Raw genomic sequence first — 21,690 nt, 5'->3', positions numbered from 1 at the left:
GTGTCGAAGTTCGAGAACGGGAAATAACGTAACAACAAACGGTTCGTCCGTCGTCGGGAACGTCTCGACGGAGAAAATCGCGTGCCGTGGTGCTTGTTCATCGTTGAAATCGCTGAAAATTGGAAGCGTGCATCTGCCACGGCGAAGGATGTAGATGCACAGCTCCGTAGCGAGAATCACGGGGCAGAGAGAAACACCCTTCCTCCGCGTCGCGCGTTACTTCGATCTGCTACCCTGCACGTTGACCACTCGGAACCATCCACGAGGGGAATCCTTGGAATATCTCCCCGATAGGATTTATCGTAGAGTTAATCGCGAAGCTCGCTGGACCTCAGTAACCGGCATTGTACTCCATGTCCTGAGCATACTGAGGGGGTCCTGCTGGTGGTGGCGGTGGTTGTGGGCTGTACTGCTGCGATGCATCCGAGGCACGACGCCTGAGCGCCGCGATGCTGTGAGCACCTCTCCAATCCGACGCCTCGGTTGCGTTCACGTCGGCAGCCACGCAGGAAACGCCGCCGCCACCTCCGCTGCCGGAAGTCGTGCCTGGCGAGCCCTGGCCGCAGTTCAAGGCCGATCCCAGCCCGCCACCCTGACCGCCGCCCACGCTGGAACCTCCTGGAGGCGAGCCCCGGGATGCTGACACGTGAACACCCCCTGAAAGTTACCACATGAGACTCTCCGCTGTCATCGCTCTCTCGTCATTCGCGCCGTGAAGCTCTCTCTCTCTCTCTCTCTCGGTGGTCTCTATAGTCTCGCGTCGAACAGTCAGTCTAGGATAGGCCAAGATAGCCGGGTCAGGTAGCGCGAGGTAGCAATTTACAGGTGCGATACCGCAGGTGCACGGGGGAGAACGTTGTTTCCTTTCTTCGCAGCAGATATTAATACGGTAGGCTCACAAAGTGCGTGGGGTGCGCTACCGGGTGTCGTAAAGTCGTTTCCGCCTTTTCTTGCGCCACGTTGGTGGGCCCGGGCGAGAGACAACGGGGAAAAGGGATCTTTTTATGGCGGTATTGCGGCGAGAGTACGAGTTTGCGAAGGACTACGGGTCCGCCCCTTTTAGCAACGAAGAATGGAATAGCTAATGGCATCGACGCGCGTGATCTTGCAACGTCTCTTTGTAGACTCGCGCAACGCCATTCCATCCGATGGCACCGTGAAGCGTCTTCGTTACTCGCTCGCGAGTGTTTCTCGTTATCAAACGACGAAGGAAAAAAGAAGCTATTCTGTTCTCGGTTACGACCGAAGGAAGGGGGAACGATTTAAAAAGCAAATCTCGTTCGTGGATACAGCTCGTTGGTGTGTCCCGACTCTGAAAGGACTCAGGGGGTCGCGCGTGACTCGAAAATCGGGCATTTTCGGCCACGTTAATTCACACCTCATAGACGTTCTTTCGCCCACTGCTGGTAGACGAGAATAAACAAAATAGAGCTCCGTAATCGACTCGAAAACCGGCAAACTTCGACCACGCTACCGTTCGATGCTAATCATCATCGAAAACCGAAAAAATAAGACGTTTCACTAAAAGGTGTTTGCCCTAGGTATTACCGACGAGTAAAAGCGGATAACTGACTGCGGTCAGGCTCAGTCTCGAGTATTGGCATCCACCTTAAACCGAGATCACACGAATCACACGGACGTTGAATTATGCCTGTGGAACGGCATTTTTTCTTCTCCTTTTGGTTGTCGCTACCTGCCCCGCGGCGATAATACGTGATAATTGACACCTTGTACGTGTTACGTATGTACACAGGTACGTGTTCGCGTTTCAGACACGCTCACATTAGTGCGGACATTGTGAAATTGTGCTACACCCAAAGGCAGTTTCGCCATGTAGTTTACCCCTTGCCTTTCCAATAGGATATCGTCGCCTCGATGAAATCTCGCCTTAACCGAATAGCTAATCCCGGGAATGATAGGGCGAGAAAACGTTGGCCGTCGAATAGAGCGAAACGAGCGAAAAGATTACTACTCGGTTTGCCGAACCATTCCTTTTTCTCTCCTCCTTTCGTTATTGATCTTTTCGAATTAGAATGCACGAAGTTTCCTTTTATCGCAAATATTGCTTTTCAATTATCGCCCGGTCGCCGAGGAAGTAATTATGAACGAGCTTTCTGGAACGATAGTTGATATTCGAGGAACAGCAGAATCGTCTACGGGCTAGTGAAAAAATCTATACGGCAAAAGGCAACTCTAAAAGTTGTTGACCTCGAGAAACCACGGTGCAGGTATATCCGTCGGAATTAATCCATTTATACCTGTCAATATGTGTTTCGTGACAACCGTACTCGATATGATACATTTAAGTATGAATTATTGAGCGAATTAGGAAGACGAAAAATCGGAGAAAACACCTGGACAGAGTGGAACGTCTTTAACGATTTATGAAGAACGATAATTTTACCCGCGGATAGTCTTCTTTTGGAATTTTTAGAAAAGTCAAAGCCCCTTAATGAGCTCTAATCATAAGAAATAACCCTTACTTCTTTATGTACATTTTCTAAACCTTTTTCCTTTCTTTCCTTCTTTCTTACTCAATCACACCGTGTACCCCAACGAAACTAACAGGGAACTGGTCGATCATTCAACTTGCCTTCCCATTTCTTTAACTTCTTCGCGCCTATATTCTCTTAAAACGTTTCGACTGTATCAGGCGTGTATTGGAAGGAGAGAAAGAGAGAGGAGAGAGGGTAAGAGAGAGAGAGAGAGAGAGAGAGCGAACTCGTACGATGGGTAGAATTTGGTGAGACAAAGAATTTCACACACGTCTCGTCTTCCGAAGCACCTTCGAAGGTACAAGGTCTCTGGATAAGCCGAAGCGTAACTCAACCAAGACAGGTTGCATCGGGATGTTATGGTAAACATACAGCGAAAGATCTCGCACCTAGGTGCGAGACCAGGCTCGAAGTTTGCCTGCGTAAACAGACGAGAGGACGGAGTTTATGTTTCTGTCTCAAATTCCTTACATGCAGGCGCATAACCCCTTCGAGCGATAATGCACCGTAACGTTTAACGACTTCGTCAAAGAGGTACCGGGTTCCTCGATACTGTTTGCACATCGTCTTTTTTAGAGGGCCACGGTCCAAAAGTTTGGCAAGACGATTATCGAACCGCCTATAAGCGTCTGCGTTTGTCCGGCACGTTAATATTCCGCCTTTTTCGGGATAGGAAATATTCCTCTCTCGGCAGATACGTTTGCGATCGCAGTCTAAATCACGGTTTAAAGACTAACACATAAAACTTTATTATCCCTAGAATAACGTATCCAATCACCTCGTAGAATCACGCGTTGTAAAACGTTGAGTCGTCGTTTAAAGTTGCACAAACACCGATTACTATAAGCATCGATGTAGCATCGTATAAACGTATACAAGTATTCGATGTTAATCGTCTCTGCGGCTGATTTCTGTTTCCAACGCGTAGCAGTTAGCCTGCTACCTGTGATACGCGATAATTAGTTTCTTCAAATCGCACGACAAGCTTGTAAACCAGCAACGACACGGTCCAAAGAATCCTCTTTGGGTTACAGTTTGACTAATCTACGTATAGGATTAACTCACCGAGGGAATTCAGCCCATAAGTAGCTTGATAGACGGCCTGCGACGGACTACTGATCGGGAGTCCGGAATTACCAAGACCCAAGCTGGAGCCAAGGCTCCCCGTACTTTGCTGACCAAGTTGTAAACTTTGGCCGAAACCGCCCATTCCCATGCCTCCTTGTCCCAATTGCCCAAGGCCTGTGAAACAAGCGGTTTCGATTAAACAAGTGCGACGCGACTCGGAATCTGGACAGGGTACACGGGAAAAAGTTCGCGACGGAGGACGAAGAGTAGTATCGTTCGATGGTAGAAGACAACGTTTTACGAGTCTAGCACGATGGACACGTGAAATTAAATTAGAAACTGTCGAGATTTTGTTCTACTATTTAAGCCACCTCGTACCTTCCTCGTAACCAAGTGTGAAACGCCGATAATATGATTACGCATACGCGAGATGACACGCGGAATTGAACGTAATTAATGTAAAATTGGGCAATTTGTTGCGATGAAATAATCCGCATCCGTTTATTCATCGTGCAACATCTGGGCGACTTTAATTTCGAGATCGGGTATACCGATAAGATTTATTTTCATCGTGGCCACGAGATGCACGACCGATGCGCGGAATCATCGATGACTGACCTGTCCCCATGGTCCATCTTTCGGGAGGCCCACTGAACATCCCGGCACCGCAGAGATCGGAGCTCATCGGTCCAAACGGGGGCAAGCTATGCGATGGCAGCAGCGGACCCGGCTGGGAGCGAAAACCTGGGCTGCACTTCTTCTTTTTTTTCCACTTTGCCCGGCGATTTTGAAACCATACCTGGAAACGAGCAAACGGCTATAGACTCCGTCGGATGGTCGGTGAGGAACTATCAGCGCGCCCGCTCTTCGATCCGAGCGAAAATCGAACGACCCTTAGCCATCTGCAATTACAAAACGACTCGGGTATTGTAGGTTAGGTTGGTTCTTTTCTGCCGCGATCTTTTCACGACCGCGCGAAAGCAAATTCGACGGAAGACGTTAAGATGTCCCTGGGCGTTACGACAATATCTTCGACCCCACGGCGAGTAGCTATTAGCCGACGTTATGAGCTGTTGATTCTGGCCACGTAGTGGCCCCCTAAGCTGCCGGGGTCCCGGGGACTTGATTTATTGATATCGCATGCAAAGCCCACCCCTGTGCTCTCCGATATACCCTCGTCCTACATCCCCACCAGCCATCCTCCGCCCTGTTCCACGGACTACAGTCCCTTTCCTGGCACGGTAAAGCGCGCTATAGCCATCTCATATGTGCCCATAAATTAGTACTTTAGCATTAGAGCACGATGCGCGCTTGCGCCTCCGACGCACACGTAGCAACGCGTTACCTGCGGGAGCAACCGAGGCTGCTTCCGGGGGCAACAGAGAACGAAATAGCCAGCCAGCCCGAGGGGTGGAGACACCCTCTGCTAACATGTAGGGATTATACGAATCTAATTGGATATATGGGATTTACACGGTCCAGTGTACTCCAGGTATTGCCAGAAAGCGATCGCCGGATTTCTCCAACGAAGGCGGTTTATTATGAGCCGCTAAGTTTCGGGACAGAACGAAAACCGCCGGTATCGTGTTGGTCCTGTTAGGCTCGGCTGTGAACTTCGCAAGATGTTGGTCTCTCGTTAGGGAGAGCTAATAGTCAGACGTATGCGAACTTTGAAATAAGTAGGTACGAACGCGAGGTGCAAAGTTGGAGGATTCGCTGGAGGATTCGGTAACGGTGTACCGTGTACCGTGGTCCGTATGGAATCGTGTTTGCTATCGTTTCATTTTCTTATTTTCCTCTCTCTCTCTCTCTCTCTCTCTCTTCGTTCGAGATCTATCGCGTAGGAATATCTCGCTTCGTTCGGCGAAGCTTAGGAACATCTGGCACGTCTGTTGCGACTCAAGGATGATCGTGACGAGAGGATAGCATTAGAGCTGGATGGGTGTTAAGTGCATTGGGATCGAATCCAGTGTCTATAGATCACCCATTGGCGCCGCGTTCGACCAAGTCGGTGTCCATCTAGATCTCGCGCGATGCAATCCTCCTACGAAACTGAAAAGATTCCTCTCTAGGTCGGACGAGTCGCCGTTACGAATACGCAAAATCCGTGCCCCCTTTTGTCGGATCCATTTCGTCTCGCAACGACGTGAGCGTTTCTTGCGGCATTCGTGGGTGTGGTTGCGCCGATTTCACGGTACGACTACGGCAGGACCACGGCTAAAAGCCCATGGATAATTTGCCGTTACACGCCACGTGAGCATCGACGATACAAACTAAAAGAGGGAAAAAGCACAAGGGACCGTCCACGTATATATCGCGCATTATCGCGTACCCCTCTTCATACCCCACCCCTTACGCATGGCTGATGCATCCTGCACGTACGTGCGCCAGAACTTCCGTTAATTAACGCAGGTGAATGCTAATGACTCCTGTTACGAAATAACTGCACGCGAAACGAGAGCTTTCGTCGACGATATTGGGTGCCGAGCGTCGGCCGATCGCCAAGCTACTCGCTCGCGTCGTCTAAACCGATTCCGCGTCGTTTCATCCTCCTCGCTGGTCATCCGGATGATGCCAACAACGTCTCGTTCGCGACTTCTTGTCAAATTCTACGAAACGTGAACGTTTCGCGATCCCTTCCCCCGTAACGACTGGATACGAGCGATTTGTCTTCGGATCCACGGATTTACGACGGATCGTCGTGATCTCGATGCCCCGTTTCATAGCTCTCGAGTGATAACGCAATCGTTTTCGAGTTTTGCACGAATTTTACCCGAACGCGATAAAACACTATCGTGCCATTGTTAATAATCGTCATCATCGAATCGTTCCACGTCCATGTAAAGCACACCCGCTTTGATGATCACCGGTGATCACGGATATCTATGAAATTGTGTTAATTACACATATCACGATACGGGCTGCGCTATGACAGGAATGAAACTATCGCTCTGTATGACGATACGCGGACAAAGGTGGTTAGTGCGAATGTTCCCGCACTAATTGCATACCTAGTATGATAGATCAGCGATCATTAAATTCGTGTACCTTAAAAATCGTGCACTATGGTTATCGAAGAACGTCAAACCGATGATATTATAGTTGAACTCGACATACTATAACGTGATCCTGGAATAGTCGTCGAATGGTCGACCACTCGAAAAGCCCTATGGTGCAGACGCGCGAAACCTCGATGATGGTAAAATCGAGAGAAATTTACGTGGAAGGAATTAACGAGAAAGACAGGTCGATCGATCGTTAACGCACGCATACGGAGAGCAGCGAATGGCAAAGGGTATCGGAGGATATCGTATAGATCGAATAACGGAACACACCTTTCGATGACTAAGGTTGCTCGACCGATGCCTTTCGTGGCCATAATACCTCTGTCCGAAACGGGCCGGCGGGTCAATTAGGAACATTGCTTTTTAAAAATTGATCAATCACCGCATCGTCGTTGCGGAGGCGCGTGCGCCACGGCAGCTGTTCCCGGAACGCACCTGGAATCACGGCGAGGGTGGAAACAAACACAAACGCTGGCCAAATAATCAGTATCAGTCGCGACGATCACCGAGGCCGATATTCGAAAAGAACGTACAGTCGAAAACGCTATACGAAAACGTTAAATAGGAAAAGACCGAGTCGCCTTCCCGATTTCTAGCATTTTCCGCGTGGAAATTTCCCGGAAATTTACATCGTTCGTTACATTCTACCGATGCCGAATGAATTTACCCGACGGTCCAACTGCCTACCAAGTTGACACCGAATTTGCATAAACGATTACCCTTGTTCCGGATTCGTCGCGTGCACGTGGATTCGCGAAAGAGAAATCGACCCTCGGAAACTTCGTCTTTATCGATGGAAACGCGATCTGAAATGTGGTCAAATAGCAGGAGGAATATTTCGCAGGGAAATTCAAATGTCGTCGCGTTGGACCAGCAGCGATTTTCTCCTCTCTCGACCCGTGGATTCCATCCGTGCAATCGCGAATAGCTTAGTTTAACCCGAGAAAAGAGTTTTCGAGGTCTCAGGGGGTTCGGAAGGTGGGATGAAGCAGCAAGGTCTGGCCAGGCGAGTCAGGGGTGGCTTGAGGTTAGGGTGAGGTTTAGGAGGTGGTAGAGGCGGCGAGACCTCGTAAAGGGGGTTTCAACGGACGCTGATATAAATTGAGCTTGCCATCAAGGCAAGCGGCGGGATCTGCCCAAGACCCCAAGATATATAGAAGTAGCTTTCAGCACGCCATTGAAGAATAGTTCGACTCGCTTCGCGGAAAAATGCCCGGAATCGCCGCAAAGCGAGATAACGTTTTTCTTTCCAGACTTTCCACCGTCCGACGAGGGCTGAAGCGTTTCCGCGATGAAAACTTAATTTATCGCCCGTCGTTTTCTCCTCCCTCCGCGATGGATCCTCGCGGCTCGGTCGGACGATAAGACGAATCGCGAATTTTCTTACCCCCTCGTGGTCGCGTTCGCGTCGCCAAGTGGAATCGGATAATCACCAATTAAGGAGCTCGAGTCTAACGCGGCGAATTACCAATGATACCGCTATTTTGGAAACGATCCATGTCTTCCTGCCAAGTTGGACATAATGAAATTAATCGGAATATCGGAAATCGAAACCTCGATCACGGAATACGATTAGTAATCGAAAGTGTTCCACGAGCGCTATCGCGATGAAGAAACTCGTCATGAAATTTGAATACTCGCTTTCGGTTTCGCTTCCCCTCTGCTTTCGGATTCGAGCAGGTATCGCGCGACGGTAGTGTCAAATTTCCATTCGATATCATTCTGAACGATATTATCGAAGAAACGAAACGAAGAAACGCTTCCTGTATGGTACGAGAGAAGAAAAGAATAGCGGATGGTGCGAGCGACTAATATTTAATGAAAATAAATACTACATAAGTTGGTGCGATGCGAGCCTGATTGATGACGGTGGTCGGGCTGCTGTCCGAGGGTGGCAAGACGCATTACCCGGACCTCCTACTGTTTCATGCGGCGTTACGTCGTCAGGAGGGACATTTTCGTTGGGCCATTAGTGGGTCGTCGTGATCTAACGTGACGCGGAATTAAAATTCGAGAATTTACCCACGAAGCCCGTACGAAGTCGATTTTTCGCTGCAGATTCACCGGGGGTGCGATTCAGGCAGCGCCGTGGACGAAGAAATTCTATTATACCGACATGTTTATCCACGCGAATTCCGGGCATACTTCTCCCGCGGCGTTTCGAGATACAGGCAGTAAGGTTAAAGTAAAGAGATGCACATCCTTCCTCGTAGTGCGAGCAACCTCATAAAGGTTGCGGAACTACCGATAAAATGCATACTCGCAGCTCTCGCATGCACGATGAGCCGTAAACTTGATCCATTTATGCTTTATTATTATTTCACGGATGCAATATAGCTGGCTTAAGATGCCTGTCGTGAAATTAGCCGGAACTGTTCGCGGAACTGGCTTTATCCTTTGAAGTAAGTGCGCTCGCAGGAATCTATGTAGCGTCGTACGTTCGCGAGCGAACGATCTATCAATCGCATCGTATTAAATCCCAACCGCCATTGGATCTGAACCACCGTTTACCACGGTGCACCCCGTTTAACCCCTTGATTACGGCAGACTTTGATACGCAGTGGCCATGCCATACGGCAGGAATTGAGTTACGACGTGCACCATTTTTGTGAAAACAAGCGCCCTTCGTGTCAGAAAGCAAAATTCCGTCGAGCACCTATAAACGCCCTTCGTGTCACGAACGCAAAATTTCTAAGCGCCTATGGGCGCCCACAGTAGCCAAGGGGTTAAACTCGAGAGAATTTTTGGCCTTTGAGAGAATCCGAGATCGCGATAGGAGGATGATCGACGAAATCTCAGATCGTAGAGCCAGTGGTAACGCAGGTACGTTTCACGGCTCACGGCCGGCGTTGAACGGTGAAAATCGAGATTCCGAGGGGTGGCGATCGGTTTCGCCCCCAACGGTGCGTTGTATTTTCGCGGGTGTGAAATTATTCAGGGCTGGTAGACGTCATAACAAAATGGGCGTTAGACGATGCTCCCTAGGGTCATCGCGACGACATAGTTTATCCATTGAGAACCCCAATCCTCCTCCATACCTAGCAGCCGCATATGTACACGGGGATGCTTTTCTCTGCGCGTGTTCGTACGAGCGGTCCTCGATGGTGTGCGGGTGCACGGCCTGTGTGCGTGTGCAGTACCCGGCGTGATATTTTTCGGTCGGCGACACGTAAGAGCTAATATCGCGGTCTATGCATATTTATACGGCATTAAAAATCACCCCTCCCTTAAAATGCATAGGCTGCTGCATAGCAGAGGCGCTGAATCTTCGTCGAGTCGCGTAGGCTGAAGCGTTTGTCACGTTGGGGGTGGCTAGTAGACGGAATCTCGTTCCCTTTGAACTTTTACTATTTCATCCGTTCGTTTCCACCAACGTCGCTCATCCTCGGTCTTCGTCCGTATGTCGCGCGTTTGTCGCGACCAGGCCGTGGTAATCGTGCCAATATCACGGCACGGCTGACGTCGAGATAGAGATACCTCGCGCGAATTGCGAATCCAAATAGAAGCCTGTATTTTTGCCGCGCGGAAAGGAGCTCGTAGTTTATATTCCACCGGAGCTTCCATCATACTCGCCTATCCTGTTACGCGGTAATATATTTGAAGATGTTCGATAGGGAAGCGGAATATATTTCACGTTTAATATTAGACTAATGTTAGACTAATGTCTGTCATGCCAGTGTATTCTTATTCCGGCTGGACGTTGATTTATTTTCCACGCTCGTCTCGCCACCGGGGCGTATTCGATATTCGTTCGATGACGTTCATACGTTACAGACGGGCCAGAAACAATGTGGCAGTGATTTAACACAGGACAGAACCGTGATCGAGAGTGATTCGCGTTCCGACGAAACTTGACGCGCGCATGTTTGATGCGCCATCGTAAAACACTCGATTGCCGCGTACACGTGTCTGGTTATACGCTGGACGCATCCACGTAAATGATCAGTGATAGTTTACGGGCGGAAATTTTGCAGATGGAAATTGCATATCGATCATACCTGGCTTTCGATACTCGATTCAATGCCCGACAATGCGAGACCATAATTCCATATTGGCCTTCCGCCTTTTTTTTTTTATTTTCTTTCCGATCCGCTTTTTCTCGCCATCCCTCTCTTTTTCCAACGCGTGTCAAGCGAAATTAATCGAACGCGGTAATCGTATATTCGGATCCTCGCGTGTTCAACATAGATTTATCGCCAGGGTTGGAATCGTTAGCGCGAATCGTAAGTTTCGCCTGGGTGCGAACCAAAGAAACTTCGGTCTCGAGCGTCGCGGGCTTTTCACGCTCCTGCGAGTGTACACTGAAACCATTTCCCATATCTCAGGACAAGACAATAACGAACTACATTTACCCTCGGTGCAGTCACTTGTTTGTCCCTGAGGATGGTCGAATGACACCGCCATTCGTCCAGCTCCCGTGGGATACTTTGAAAGCAATACCCAACATCCGCCACCACGGACCGTCCCTCGGAACGGCATATGTGACTTTCAGCCAACACGGACACAGATTCGAACTTCCATCATTTCCAAAATGAACCGGGCTAAGAAAGTTCATTGTCGATCTTCGCTTTCCCCGCAGTCTGCGCGAGTTTGTCCAAGTTACGCGAACGTTGCGTCGAAAATATCGATGCGATTAACATCGCAAAAATCGTTGCAAGCTTTTCTCGGTATGCAATAATTTTTCTTACCATTCGGGCCTAAAGACAGACGCGTACGCGTAATGCGTAATGCGTAATGGACGTCTAATCGCGGAGAGTTGTCGAGGAGTTCTCTCATCGGAGAATACGCGGAGGTCGACTCGCATGAGGAATTTTCCAGCGGAAGTGGTGGATTCAAGATGGAAACGATTCTCCGACGCGAGATTCGCATGATCGCCGTGCAGCGATAGCGTTAATCCGCGTTAAAGAGATTCGGATACAATTTCGGCAGATGACGAGGTGGAAGGACGGAGGACGGAAAGCGACCAGTGCACCGAGTAATTCGGAGACAGCGCTTCACCCTCTACCACCCACCCTCTGCTTCTTCGTTTTTTCCCTTTTTTACTTTTCGTCGCGAAGCTTTCGCACGGATTGCGGCCATCGGCGGAAGATCGTGCCCCATAAAATTTCCGGGCAGTAGTAATCGAAAGGACCCTTCAGCCTAGAAACGAGCAGTTACCTGAGGCAGTTAAGTTAAATGCCTGTTAGCAGACGTTAACTGCCCGCCGCTATGGGTTCTATTCCGTGGACGATTGCAATTTTAATCGCCTCTTCATTATGATTAAATTTAAATCGGCTGTGTGCAGGTCTAATAAAGCTCGTTCCACGGCGGCCGCTCTGGAAACAGAAAATGTCTCCTGGGCGGATTAAAATACGCGTAATTAAAACCGTAAAGCGCCAATACGTGTTCCCGAAAATAGACTGTCGGCTTCGCGATAAATGTCTGGCTGAAAAAAGCTTTTTGTCTGAATGTGAGCGCTCGCGCGCGCGCGTACGATCACACGCTGGCGGACACAAGCTCTCGTCGCTGAACCGTCGGATGATTGAGCTTTATTTGAAGCATCGAGATCGGTTAATTAATATTCTAGAAATGATTGACGGTAAGGAACGGCGCGATCCTGCATACCTTTCTAAAATCGTGCATCCAAACGCGAGCACGAGCACAAGCGCGAGAGAGAGTGCGCGCGCGCGCGCGCGAAAAAGAGAGCCATTGACCCCTGCGAGCGAACAGAGGGTTTCGAGAAGGGATGGAAAAAAAAAAACCCTTGGACGTCCCCGGCTGATGGTATTTTTTCGCGCATCCGCGAGCGCCGCGAAATTATTTATGGCCGTCGAATCGGCGTTTTGCGACGAATAATTTTCGAATATCGCCAGACTTTTGTCCACGATGCGACCTTTTTACTCTGCCACGCGTCACGCGCTCGTTAGCCATCGACGATTTTATTATTTCGAATAATACTCGTTAAATCGAGGCAAACGACGAGAGGGGGCTGGATCGACGACGACGAGTTGACGAGGAACGAAATCGCGAAGCGAGTAAATAGTTATTTTCTCCATGTGTCGCTCTCTGTTCCCATCCCGGTTGGTTCGCGGTTCGGTTCTCGCGTGCGATTATGCGAAACGTCGTCGCCGGGGGTAGTTCGTGGCGACGCGGGACGGGGGAACGAACGCGGAAATAAATAAGCGTGGAAAAAAAGAAGCGGGCGGAAGAAAGAATAAATAGAGCGTGTATTTATATTTTATTCGAAATAATAAAAGTCGGTCTAATGTAAAATTCATTATATCCATTACTACTAATTAAACCAAGTGAAAGGTCAGCGGATGGGCGCGTGAATTTTTCAACGTTAAAGTTGGAGGCTTTTGATTATTTTATTCCGGCTGATTGAGGCGGCTTTTCATACCGGACCGCGTTCGCCTTCATTAAATTTCTGATTATCGCGATAAAAATTGCACGTCGATTTGCGTCTCAGATCGAGCCGACTGTCTGACCGGTAGCCACGTTAAACGAGTGCCACAATTGAAAACGCTATTACATTAAAGCGTAATTGAATGCCTCGCGTAACTCCGGATCAGCTACGTGATGCGGCATCGAAGTATTTGTTGATTGTAAAGCAGTTCCGACGAATGCGTTATCGTGCAAGCAATATAATAGTTGTTAATTAACAGCAATTAGAGACGGAGCGGCAATTACATCTCTTTTCAAGTAGTAATAAATTACGGCAGATCGATAAATCGTAATATTTCATTACGCTATTTGAAGTATTTTGTTGGTAATTAGAAACGCTTCCTGTGGCACTCTTCTCTCCGCTAACGCTATCATCGCATTAAAACCGGTAGTTGGTTAATTTTTAGCTGCACCTACACGCCGTTCCCCTGATCCATTCCGTAGCCTCGAAACTACGTTCCCGCCCACTCTTTCGCTCGATTAAAAACTCCCGATTGTTCGCGCGGAAAATTCTGCAAACTTCTCGAGAGTAGCATCCTTTCGACGATTCTAGATATCGCTGATTATACGCTGAAAAACCTAATTTAATAACTATCGCGTCTTTCGATTCTCGCGCCCGTTATTCCATTCGCCCCTTTTTTCCCCCCATTTTCATCGCCCGCGAAACGCTTCTTCGTTCGACCGAACGATTACGCGTATCCGATGGGATTTTTGACAATACCGGCTAGTATTTTTCTCCGTTTCCAATTGATTACGAGAATTTTAACGACGTCCACGTTAGGAATGTCTCCGCTTCCCTGCTGCAATATCGACATCCACGATTCCCTTCTTTCGTTCTATATAAATTTAAACAAAATATTGAGAGAGTCGTCGCTGCATCGATTTCCAAGTATATTCTAGGCAGTAGCGATCGTACCGAAAGGACATAGGAAAGAAGAAACGTCAGAGTGGTTGGAAGTAACTAGAAATAAGAAATTTGGCATTAAAAGATCAGGAAAAACGTTCGTCGGAAGCTGACCGGTTTCAATTTCATAACGGAGAAGTAAAACATAGCGAAAGCGACGATACGCGATTATTGGCAGGCAGTGCGAGGTATCTCGCGATGCACAGGGTGCAGAGGATCCACGTGTGCACGCGGCACCGAGGTCCGATACATCTACGGGGGTGGCCCAGCCCTCGTAAAAATGTTGAGCGGCGGGTCCGCCATGGCGAGTCAAGAAATCTTTGATAGCGACGCTCGATAGTATAGCGACGCTGGGCGCCGGCGCCTTTCCCTAGCAGCCCCATTGGTGCCTGAGGCCCTCTCCACACGAGAGCCCGCCGCCGGGTTTCCTTGGAAACGCTTCGTTCGCTCTGATGTCTACCCTCGCCCACGGAAAACCTCTTTCAATTAGGCAACCAGCCACCCCGTACACCGACCGACGGATCCCTCTCCACCCTCTCGCCCTCTCCCTTCCTCCCTTTCCGTCTCATTTCTCCCTTTTCTCCCTTTTCTCTCCTCGGCCACGCTGCTCTTCGTACGCGCACCTACCCTACGAGTCTCGAAGAGAGCTTCGCGACGAGCTCTCGTTCGCATCGACGACTTCTACCCTCCCCCCCCCCCCCCCTGTCGTAACGTTTCTCGAGTGGCGGAGGGATGACGAGAGAGGTACAGGGAAGATGTTCGGGTAAAATGGAAGGACGTATCGCGCGATCGGGAAAACCGCGAGACGGATGAGCGTTTGATGGGAAAGAGGAAAATTGCCGGACGAAAATAAACGGGATTTAGGATCCGTCTGAGGATTTAAACGAGCGGAATGCACCGCTGTATTTTTGGAGCACGTCGATCGCGGTGTCGCCGACAACGCGGGATTAACATTCGGAGATAGCCGCGGACGAATTTTCTCGGAACCGTGGTGGCGCATATGAAAAATATGTGGAATCCGGTAGGAGCAGTCGCACACATGCCGCGTGCACGCGTGTGTGTCGACACGGGGAAAGAAGACGAGCGAAACTATTTGATATGCAGCGCGACGCCCGGCTTGACTGACGCTTCCGAGTTGCGAATAAAATTTTCATGAATTTCTATTAGCTTCGTTTTTTTAGACGTGCCCCGGAGGCTTAAAAAAGCTCCAGCCAGTTGATAGCCGGGGGAAGTAAGAGCATCGATTACTCGCTGGTCAAAACTCGGTTATCGGTTTTATCAATTTCCGATTTCAACCGCGGTTGACGCTCGAGAGCCTTTATCTCTTAATCCGACTTTCAAGAATTCGTAAACGTTTCGTCGATCTAATACCGTATTTATAGATTCATCGTTCCAGGCTACCGAATGTTATGTTACCATCTACCTGAATATGAATGCCGGTTATAAATAGTCAGGGAATGTTTAAGAATCGATGAAAATATCATCGACGTGCCGTCTCTTCTCGATACGTCACGGTTCAGACCGGTGATCTTTGCACCCGGTGTACACGCACACCGTGACAGGGAAAGTTTCCGGAAAGTTTCGCGGTTGCCCCACGGCAAGTCTCGGAGTCCAGCAAAATTCGAGACCCCGTAGGGTGAAAGCTTAACGCTACTCCAAGTTTCGCTTTAATCCGAAAAGCCGCGGTAGGCCGGCGAAATTGATTTCGAGACACTCGCGGTAACACCTAGTTACGCCTGTTAAACGCGTCTCTCGTTGTCCAAACAGCGCGGCGCGGAATTAAGCGAGCGAGTCTTTGCTCGGCACGTTAAACGAAACTACTCGGAGCAGTTTGAATTATTCGAGAATCGGAACGAAAGGCGAAGAATCGTTTGCGAGACTTACCTGAACTCGACTCTCCGTGAGGCCAATCTTCAGAGCGATCTCCTCCCTGAGGAAGATGTCCGGATAGTGGGTCCGATTGAAACAACTTTCCAACTCGTTCAGCTGAGCTGGCGAGAATCTCGTTCGATGCCGTTTCTGCTTCGCAGGCTTGTCATCTCCTTGTCCGATTGCTGCCGCGTTCCCTGCAGCGAGAGGATCAGGGGATGAAGAAGACTCTAGCGAGTCGCGATAAACTTCTATTGCCCCGACTGAATTTCTTTTCCCCGATTCGCGTTATCCGAATTCTCTCTGCAGACACCGGCCATCGTCAACGGGAACGATCTTCCGGACAGGGATGAGAAGCGGGACAGAGAAATTTCTGATTTACGTTGGAACGAAACGACACGGAGGGCGTGGATGGGAAGCAAGCGTGACACGGAGCAGAAGAAAAAGACCGGGAACATTGGAACACGATAAAACGCTTACCCGTGCTAGGCATGGTCATGATTAATTCCTGATGAAGCGTGAGGCCACCGCCGGCAGACAATCCGGTGCCCAAATTCACTCCCAGCACGCCGTCCAACTTCGCGTGCCTCTTCAGGTCCTGCGCATGGAGATCCTTTACTCCTGCGAACGCGAAACGCGAAAAAAACCAGCCATTACAGTTTTCTGTTACCCCGTGGCAGTCACCGGCCCCTCTTCTCGCTCACTCCCTTTTCTGCTCTATGTAGTTTAAATTTGTATAGGAGCAGAAGCTGAGTGGCCGGTGGTGAGGGGAGCACGGACCACTTAGCACGGAGGTGCGAGAATCGTCACCGGCCTCCGGCTTCTAGGCGAGCAAACACACACATTCAGCCCTGGTATCGTGCACGCACGAACACGTGCTCGCGCGCGCGGCCAGTCACGGCTACGTGGTCGTAGAAAATTTCTAGAATGCGTGGGAGGAGAACGGCTGAAGCCGCCTGTTCCGGGGAACCGGTGATCGCGCCGCCATCGCGCAGCCATCGCGCGTCGTTGTGCTTTGTCAAACCTGCTTACGTAATCGAGTAAACTAGTTCCTCTGGCCTACAGCCCGCTCATCTAGGGAATTCTTACCGGTCCCGGTGATCCGACGCCGCGACGCACCGCGGACCAACCGGGGACCAACCGGGGACCAACCGGGGACCGGAAGTCGTCCGGCACTCGCCGAGCGAATCGCGATAAAGTCCTATTCGAGCGCGTAAATACGATACAAAATGCAGCATGGTAAGGAGTTTCCAAGACTCGCGAAGATCGCGATATCGAGGAAAGAACGCTCGAGATCGGGAAGCTTTTGCTACGCCATTGCACATCGAGTAATTCGGGGAATTAATTAGAAATTTGCGCGAGGATTCGGGTATTTTTAAAACAGCCGGCTGGATAGTTATCGGGATCATCGTCGCAATCGGTACATTTCTCTCGATATCTGGGCGGCCGTTAATTAAGCGTCGGGTCGTACATCAAGCGTTATGAAGTCACACGCGTTGCAACGAAACGATAATATAGTAACCAAGGAATTTTATTGGTTTCATAAACACGCTGACCGGACCGGCAGTTTTGTATCGATATTTTATAATCCGGTTTGCTAATAGTGATTCATTTCGCGCGTCTGGCCGAGCGCGTATCTAAAATGCTTAATGCGACCACACGTGCATAATAACGTTAATAGTCTGGAATTTGAGCGGCGCCGGTAGCATAGCGGAAATAGTTGGAAAATTTCGACCCCGCGTATTTTCCCTACGAAACGAACGCCGCTGCTTTTCGCTAAGTTATGCGAATGCCTGAAAATTCGATCCTTTTTTATCCAACCGATGCCCGTGTATGCGTGCGTCGTGGACGAGTTAAGGTAATTCCTACGTTTGACGAATATCGAAATTCTGCCACGATTTTCCAAGTTTCTCGTCTTTCCTCGTGGATTATTCGCGTTGGAATTCTATCCGAAATCTTGCCTTTCGTTCGTGGAAATTCGAACACGGGGGTGGAAACGACGATAGGAAGCGACGGAAAATCGGATAAGACCGAGAAGAAGACGATTCGCGAAAACGCGACGCGATGGCGAATAAAAATTGGACGCAATTAGCGAATGGAAATGATCGTAAAACTGCGAGAAGGATGTTGACGGTGTCGAAGAGCGTGATTGCTTGGAAGAAAGGACACGGTGCTCGGGGACCACCAGCGTGCAGCAACCGTTTACTCAATGGAAACTCCGTATGAATGAACTTTATGACTGGTCTTTATTTTCGTTTTATTTTTATGGGTCTTGATGATTTTATTTCGATTTTACTGGGCGAGCCCCGGTATTTATGAGCACCCTCGCTCGCCGGTCCGGAATTCGGTAGATTCCTTTGATCTCTTCAACGTGGTTTTCTGTTTCTGCCAAAAGAGAGGTGAAAAGAAGAAGAGAGACAATGGGAATAAACGAGAGAAAGGGAGAACGCGGATATAGAATTTTTCCATGAATTTTCCAGCAATTTTTGTTCCACAGCTGCGAAGCTTCCGCTGAAAAAGAGCGTGTCGAATTGAATTGTCACTATGTGATCCGCGGCATGACCCGTGTAATTTAATTCGTCTCGATCAAGATCAATTTGAACGGGCGACAAAAAAAAGAGCGTGTTTTATATGAAGAACGAAACGGTACGTGTTCCAAAAGTCGCCAACTGGCCGTCCTTTGACGCGCGGCACCGTAAATGCCGGTTTTCATCCTTTTAAACGTGAAAAGTATTAAACCGGAAAACAAAGACGGGCAAATAAATATTAAATTTATACTCGAGCTGGCAAATTCAATTCGCTTAATGCTCGAGGCGAGGTTTGATAAAAATTGGCGAACGGGATATGATTAGTGCGAACTCGCCGCTTCGCGAGGATTAGTTCGCTGCAACCTTTTGTTTGCCTCGCAGCCGTTTGCCTCTCATTAACGACAAGAATCATTCTTTAATCCTGTAGCACCTGCTCGGATTATCGGATTATTTAATCGAATTAAAAGGATCGCGCCTAAGACATCCTACCCTCCTGCGCACGATTATTTCCTCCTCTTCGTACTCCTGAAACGTCTGCGTGCTCTTTTCTTTGCTCCTCCATGTCGCGTATTCGATATTTCATCGACTTCATCAGAGATATTGATGAAACCGCGACATCCAGCGAATCGATGGCTATTTTAAAAATCCGTCGTCGACAGCAGCTCGAAGATGTCCGATTAATAAATTCGCAATCCGCATTAGTGAATCGGGAAACTACATGACAGACGCATTCGTTCGAACATCGGGAATCGCGAACCGGTGCATCGTCTCGGTGCATCGATGTTGTACCGATTGTAATTAACGCTTTTAATTGAATTACTTCGTCGCCGTCGCGGTCCTCGATGGCGAATCAAACGTTACGAAATCGGGCGAACTCGGTGTGATTTTCGAAAGGAAAAACGAAAGAGTTCTTCGAAATTCTAGCCACTAGGTGGTGAAAAATATAGCACGTTTTCGGAGGAGAGATAATTGTAACAGTGGAAAAATTAATTCTCGAGCAAGATTGGTTACAGCGACAAAAATCGGCAGTTAATTAATCTCTAATTGAACCGATACGTCGCGCTTTTGCTCGGTTTCTACTACTAGTCCCAACTCTAAATCGTTCCTTAACTTCCCGCCTAATGTAATCAGCGTTGAAGTAATTAAGGTCATCAAACTCGAGAAGCGGTTTCCTTGGGCGGGAGAGAAGCGAACAGGCGTCCGCCACGTGTTATCGGACCAAAGTTTTTCTTTTTATCGTTTCACCAACTTTTCCCTTCTATCTCGCGTACGTGCGACGTGACTCTCGACAGGGAAAACTGAGTAACTGTAACGTTCCACGCACGCCACGTATACTTTCCGCATCATCTCTGTTGATGGGGATGAATGGTAATGGCTATTCTATCTTGCGCATCTTTGTTACCTCCCCATTTTTCCAATGGTTTGTAAAAAATATAAACGTTGACTAATACGCGAGCGTTTAGAAACCGAGTAAAATACGGATGGCGTTTTCGATTTTGATCTCGCAATTTTAATTCGATATTTTATTCGTTCACGGTGAACCAGAGAATTCCATAGCATATCCGAATGTACACCTAGTGAATTTTCTTGCATAATTCGCGCCTAATTTGCTCCGGTTAAATGAAAATAACGAGAGTAATTGAAATTTCGCTCGGACGATAAAAATTCTCGATAGATGGTTGAAGTTAGGTTATTGTCACGGTTAGAGTACCTGGTAAATTTACAAAGGATATTTTGGATACAGAAGAACAGGTGCCGTCGGATAGTGCTTGCTCATTGCTCGCCTGCAATTCCGCGGTAAAAATAAACAATCGAATGAATATATTATTATCCGAGAAATTTATAAATATTATTTACAGTTTATTATTCAAGTTAAAGTAACGAATAAAATATATTTCGCAAGTATAATTGCTTAACCGTGACAGCTATTGCGCGTTTCCGGCTACTCGCTATCAAAAGCGCGAAATTATTTATTTTTTAACAGATTTTTAGTAGTTAGTATTATATGAATCGTCCTTTCATAATTAACTACCCTTTAAACGTAAACGGCCATATTATTTGTGACGTTTTCATGTTTGCAGTTAATGTTACTCTTTAAATGTTAATAAAACCACATTTCCATGCGGAAAAAGGAAGATAATCCCGACTTATAGTGCCGGTATTTCAACGATCTCTTAAAATCGAACTTATCCCCCGGAGAGGAGAAATTTTCACCCCTTAAAGGAATATTCGCGATAAAATTTTTTCCAAGAAAACACGGGTTTAGGACTTCGTTGCAGAATCTTCGAACAAATGCGCAATCGAGTATAGCGAAATTTGAATAAAAGGAACAGGAAGTTTCAAAAGAAATTTCTCGTGCACCGTCGCTAGGGAATTCCGATACGTTCTCAAATCCATTTAACCCTCTAATGGAATAAAATCACTCTTCTTTGACACTTTTCAATCGCTTACGAACATTCATAGTACACCCTTCGATTTCTCCGTCTACCCCGACGAATCATAGTACCCGCGATGGAACGTCTATCCAATCGAAAAGGATCTATACAGAGTCGACGAAGAATCTCTGTGATATTTCGTGACAGAGGCCATAAAGTTACCCTGCAACGAATTACTACGAGCACGGAAACCAAGCGTTTTCGTTACTCGATGTACGAAAAGCGGAAGAATGTTTACCAAGGCAGTTTCAACCCCTTCACAGCACAGCGAACGTTCTCCTCCACTTTTCACATTCGAACCACAAACAACGAAGGAACAAACCGCGACAAACGCTCAAAGGTGCCTAGCCGACGTTATCCGAGGAAGGTCCGGGAAACTGCACCGGTGGAAGTACGGAAATCGCGCGAATCTCGTGGAGATTCCTTCGAGATACTTGAAAAGCAAACCGCGCGAGGTCCGTCGAGGAATGAAAAGGGGGTGGTTGCACGTTACAGTCGCTACTTACCGGGAATACCGTGTACAGACCCGCCGGCGGAGATGTTATTGAGCATGCCGTTCCCGGGGAAAGCAACCCCCGACACAGACAGGACGCGGCTACCAAAAATCCGCGTGTCACCGCGAGCCACCCTCGAAAGTTGCGTGCTACAGGCGATGTAGCACCGATGGATACAGCGAATATCTCGGGATTATAGCGCGAAAATCTGCGATCGCAGCCGTGAAGACGTACAGATACTCGAGGAACGGCCCGTGCCCCAGCAAGGCAAACAGCGGACTGCCTAGCTGCCATATCCGAGCTCCCCCACCGCCGAGGATAGCCGCGGATGGCCCTCTCTCTGTCTCGCGAAACACCCTCTCGCGCGTCTCTCCTTCACCCCCGTTGCACGCGCCAGCCCGCTCTCACT

The 21,690-nt window shown here is 48.6% G+C and overlaps 1 protein-coding gene across 1 annotated transcript; it reads right to left on the bottom strand.

Annotated features, from left to right (window-relative positions):
• Window positions 1–331: 331 nt before the first annotated feature.
• Window positions 332–21,339, bottom strand: otp (orthopedia homeobox). Its single transcript, XM_017908070.1, has 6 exons — window positions 21,294–21,339; window positions 16,305–16,445; window positions 15,840–16,021; window positions 4,182–4,362; window positions 3,561–3,737; window positions 332–657 (listed from the first exon to the last, which is right to left on the bottom strand). The coding sequence occupies exons 1-6, from the start codon at window positions 21,337–21,339 to the stop codon at window positions 332–334; spliced, it is 1,053 nt and encodes a 350-aa protein (XP_017763559.1).
• Window positions 21,340–21,690: the final 351 nt, after the last annotated feature.

This window comes from Eufriesea mexicana, unplaced genomic scaffold (assembly GCF_001483705.2).
Source record: "Eufriesea mexicana isolate 0111107269 unplaced genomic scaffold, ASM148370v2 scaffold9634, whole genome shotgun sequence".
Lineage (NCBI taxonomy): Eukaryota > Metazoa > Arthropoda > Insecta > Hymenoptera > Apidae > Eufriesea > Eufriesea mexicana.
Note: the sequence above shows the minus strand (reverse complement) of the source record. Positions and strands in the feature narration are given on the sequence as shown.

Coding starts and splice junctions, on each gene's coding strand:
- otp (XM_017908070.1), bottom strand. CDS start 21,339: ATGCTCAATAACATCTCCGCCGGCGGGTCTGTACACGGTATTCCCG. Junction 16,446..21,293: donor GTCTGTACACGGTATTCCCG/GTAAGTAGCGAC, acceptor TCGCGTTCGCAG/GAGTAAAGGATCTCCATGCG. Junction 658..3,560: donor TTATGGGCTGAATTCCCTCG/GTGAGTTAATCC, acceptor GGTAACTTTCAG/GGGGTGTTCACGTGTCAGCA.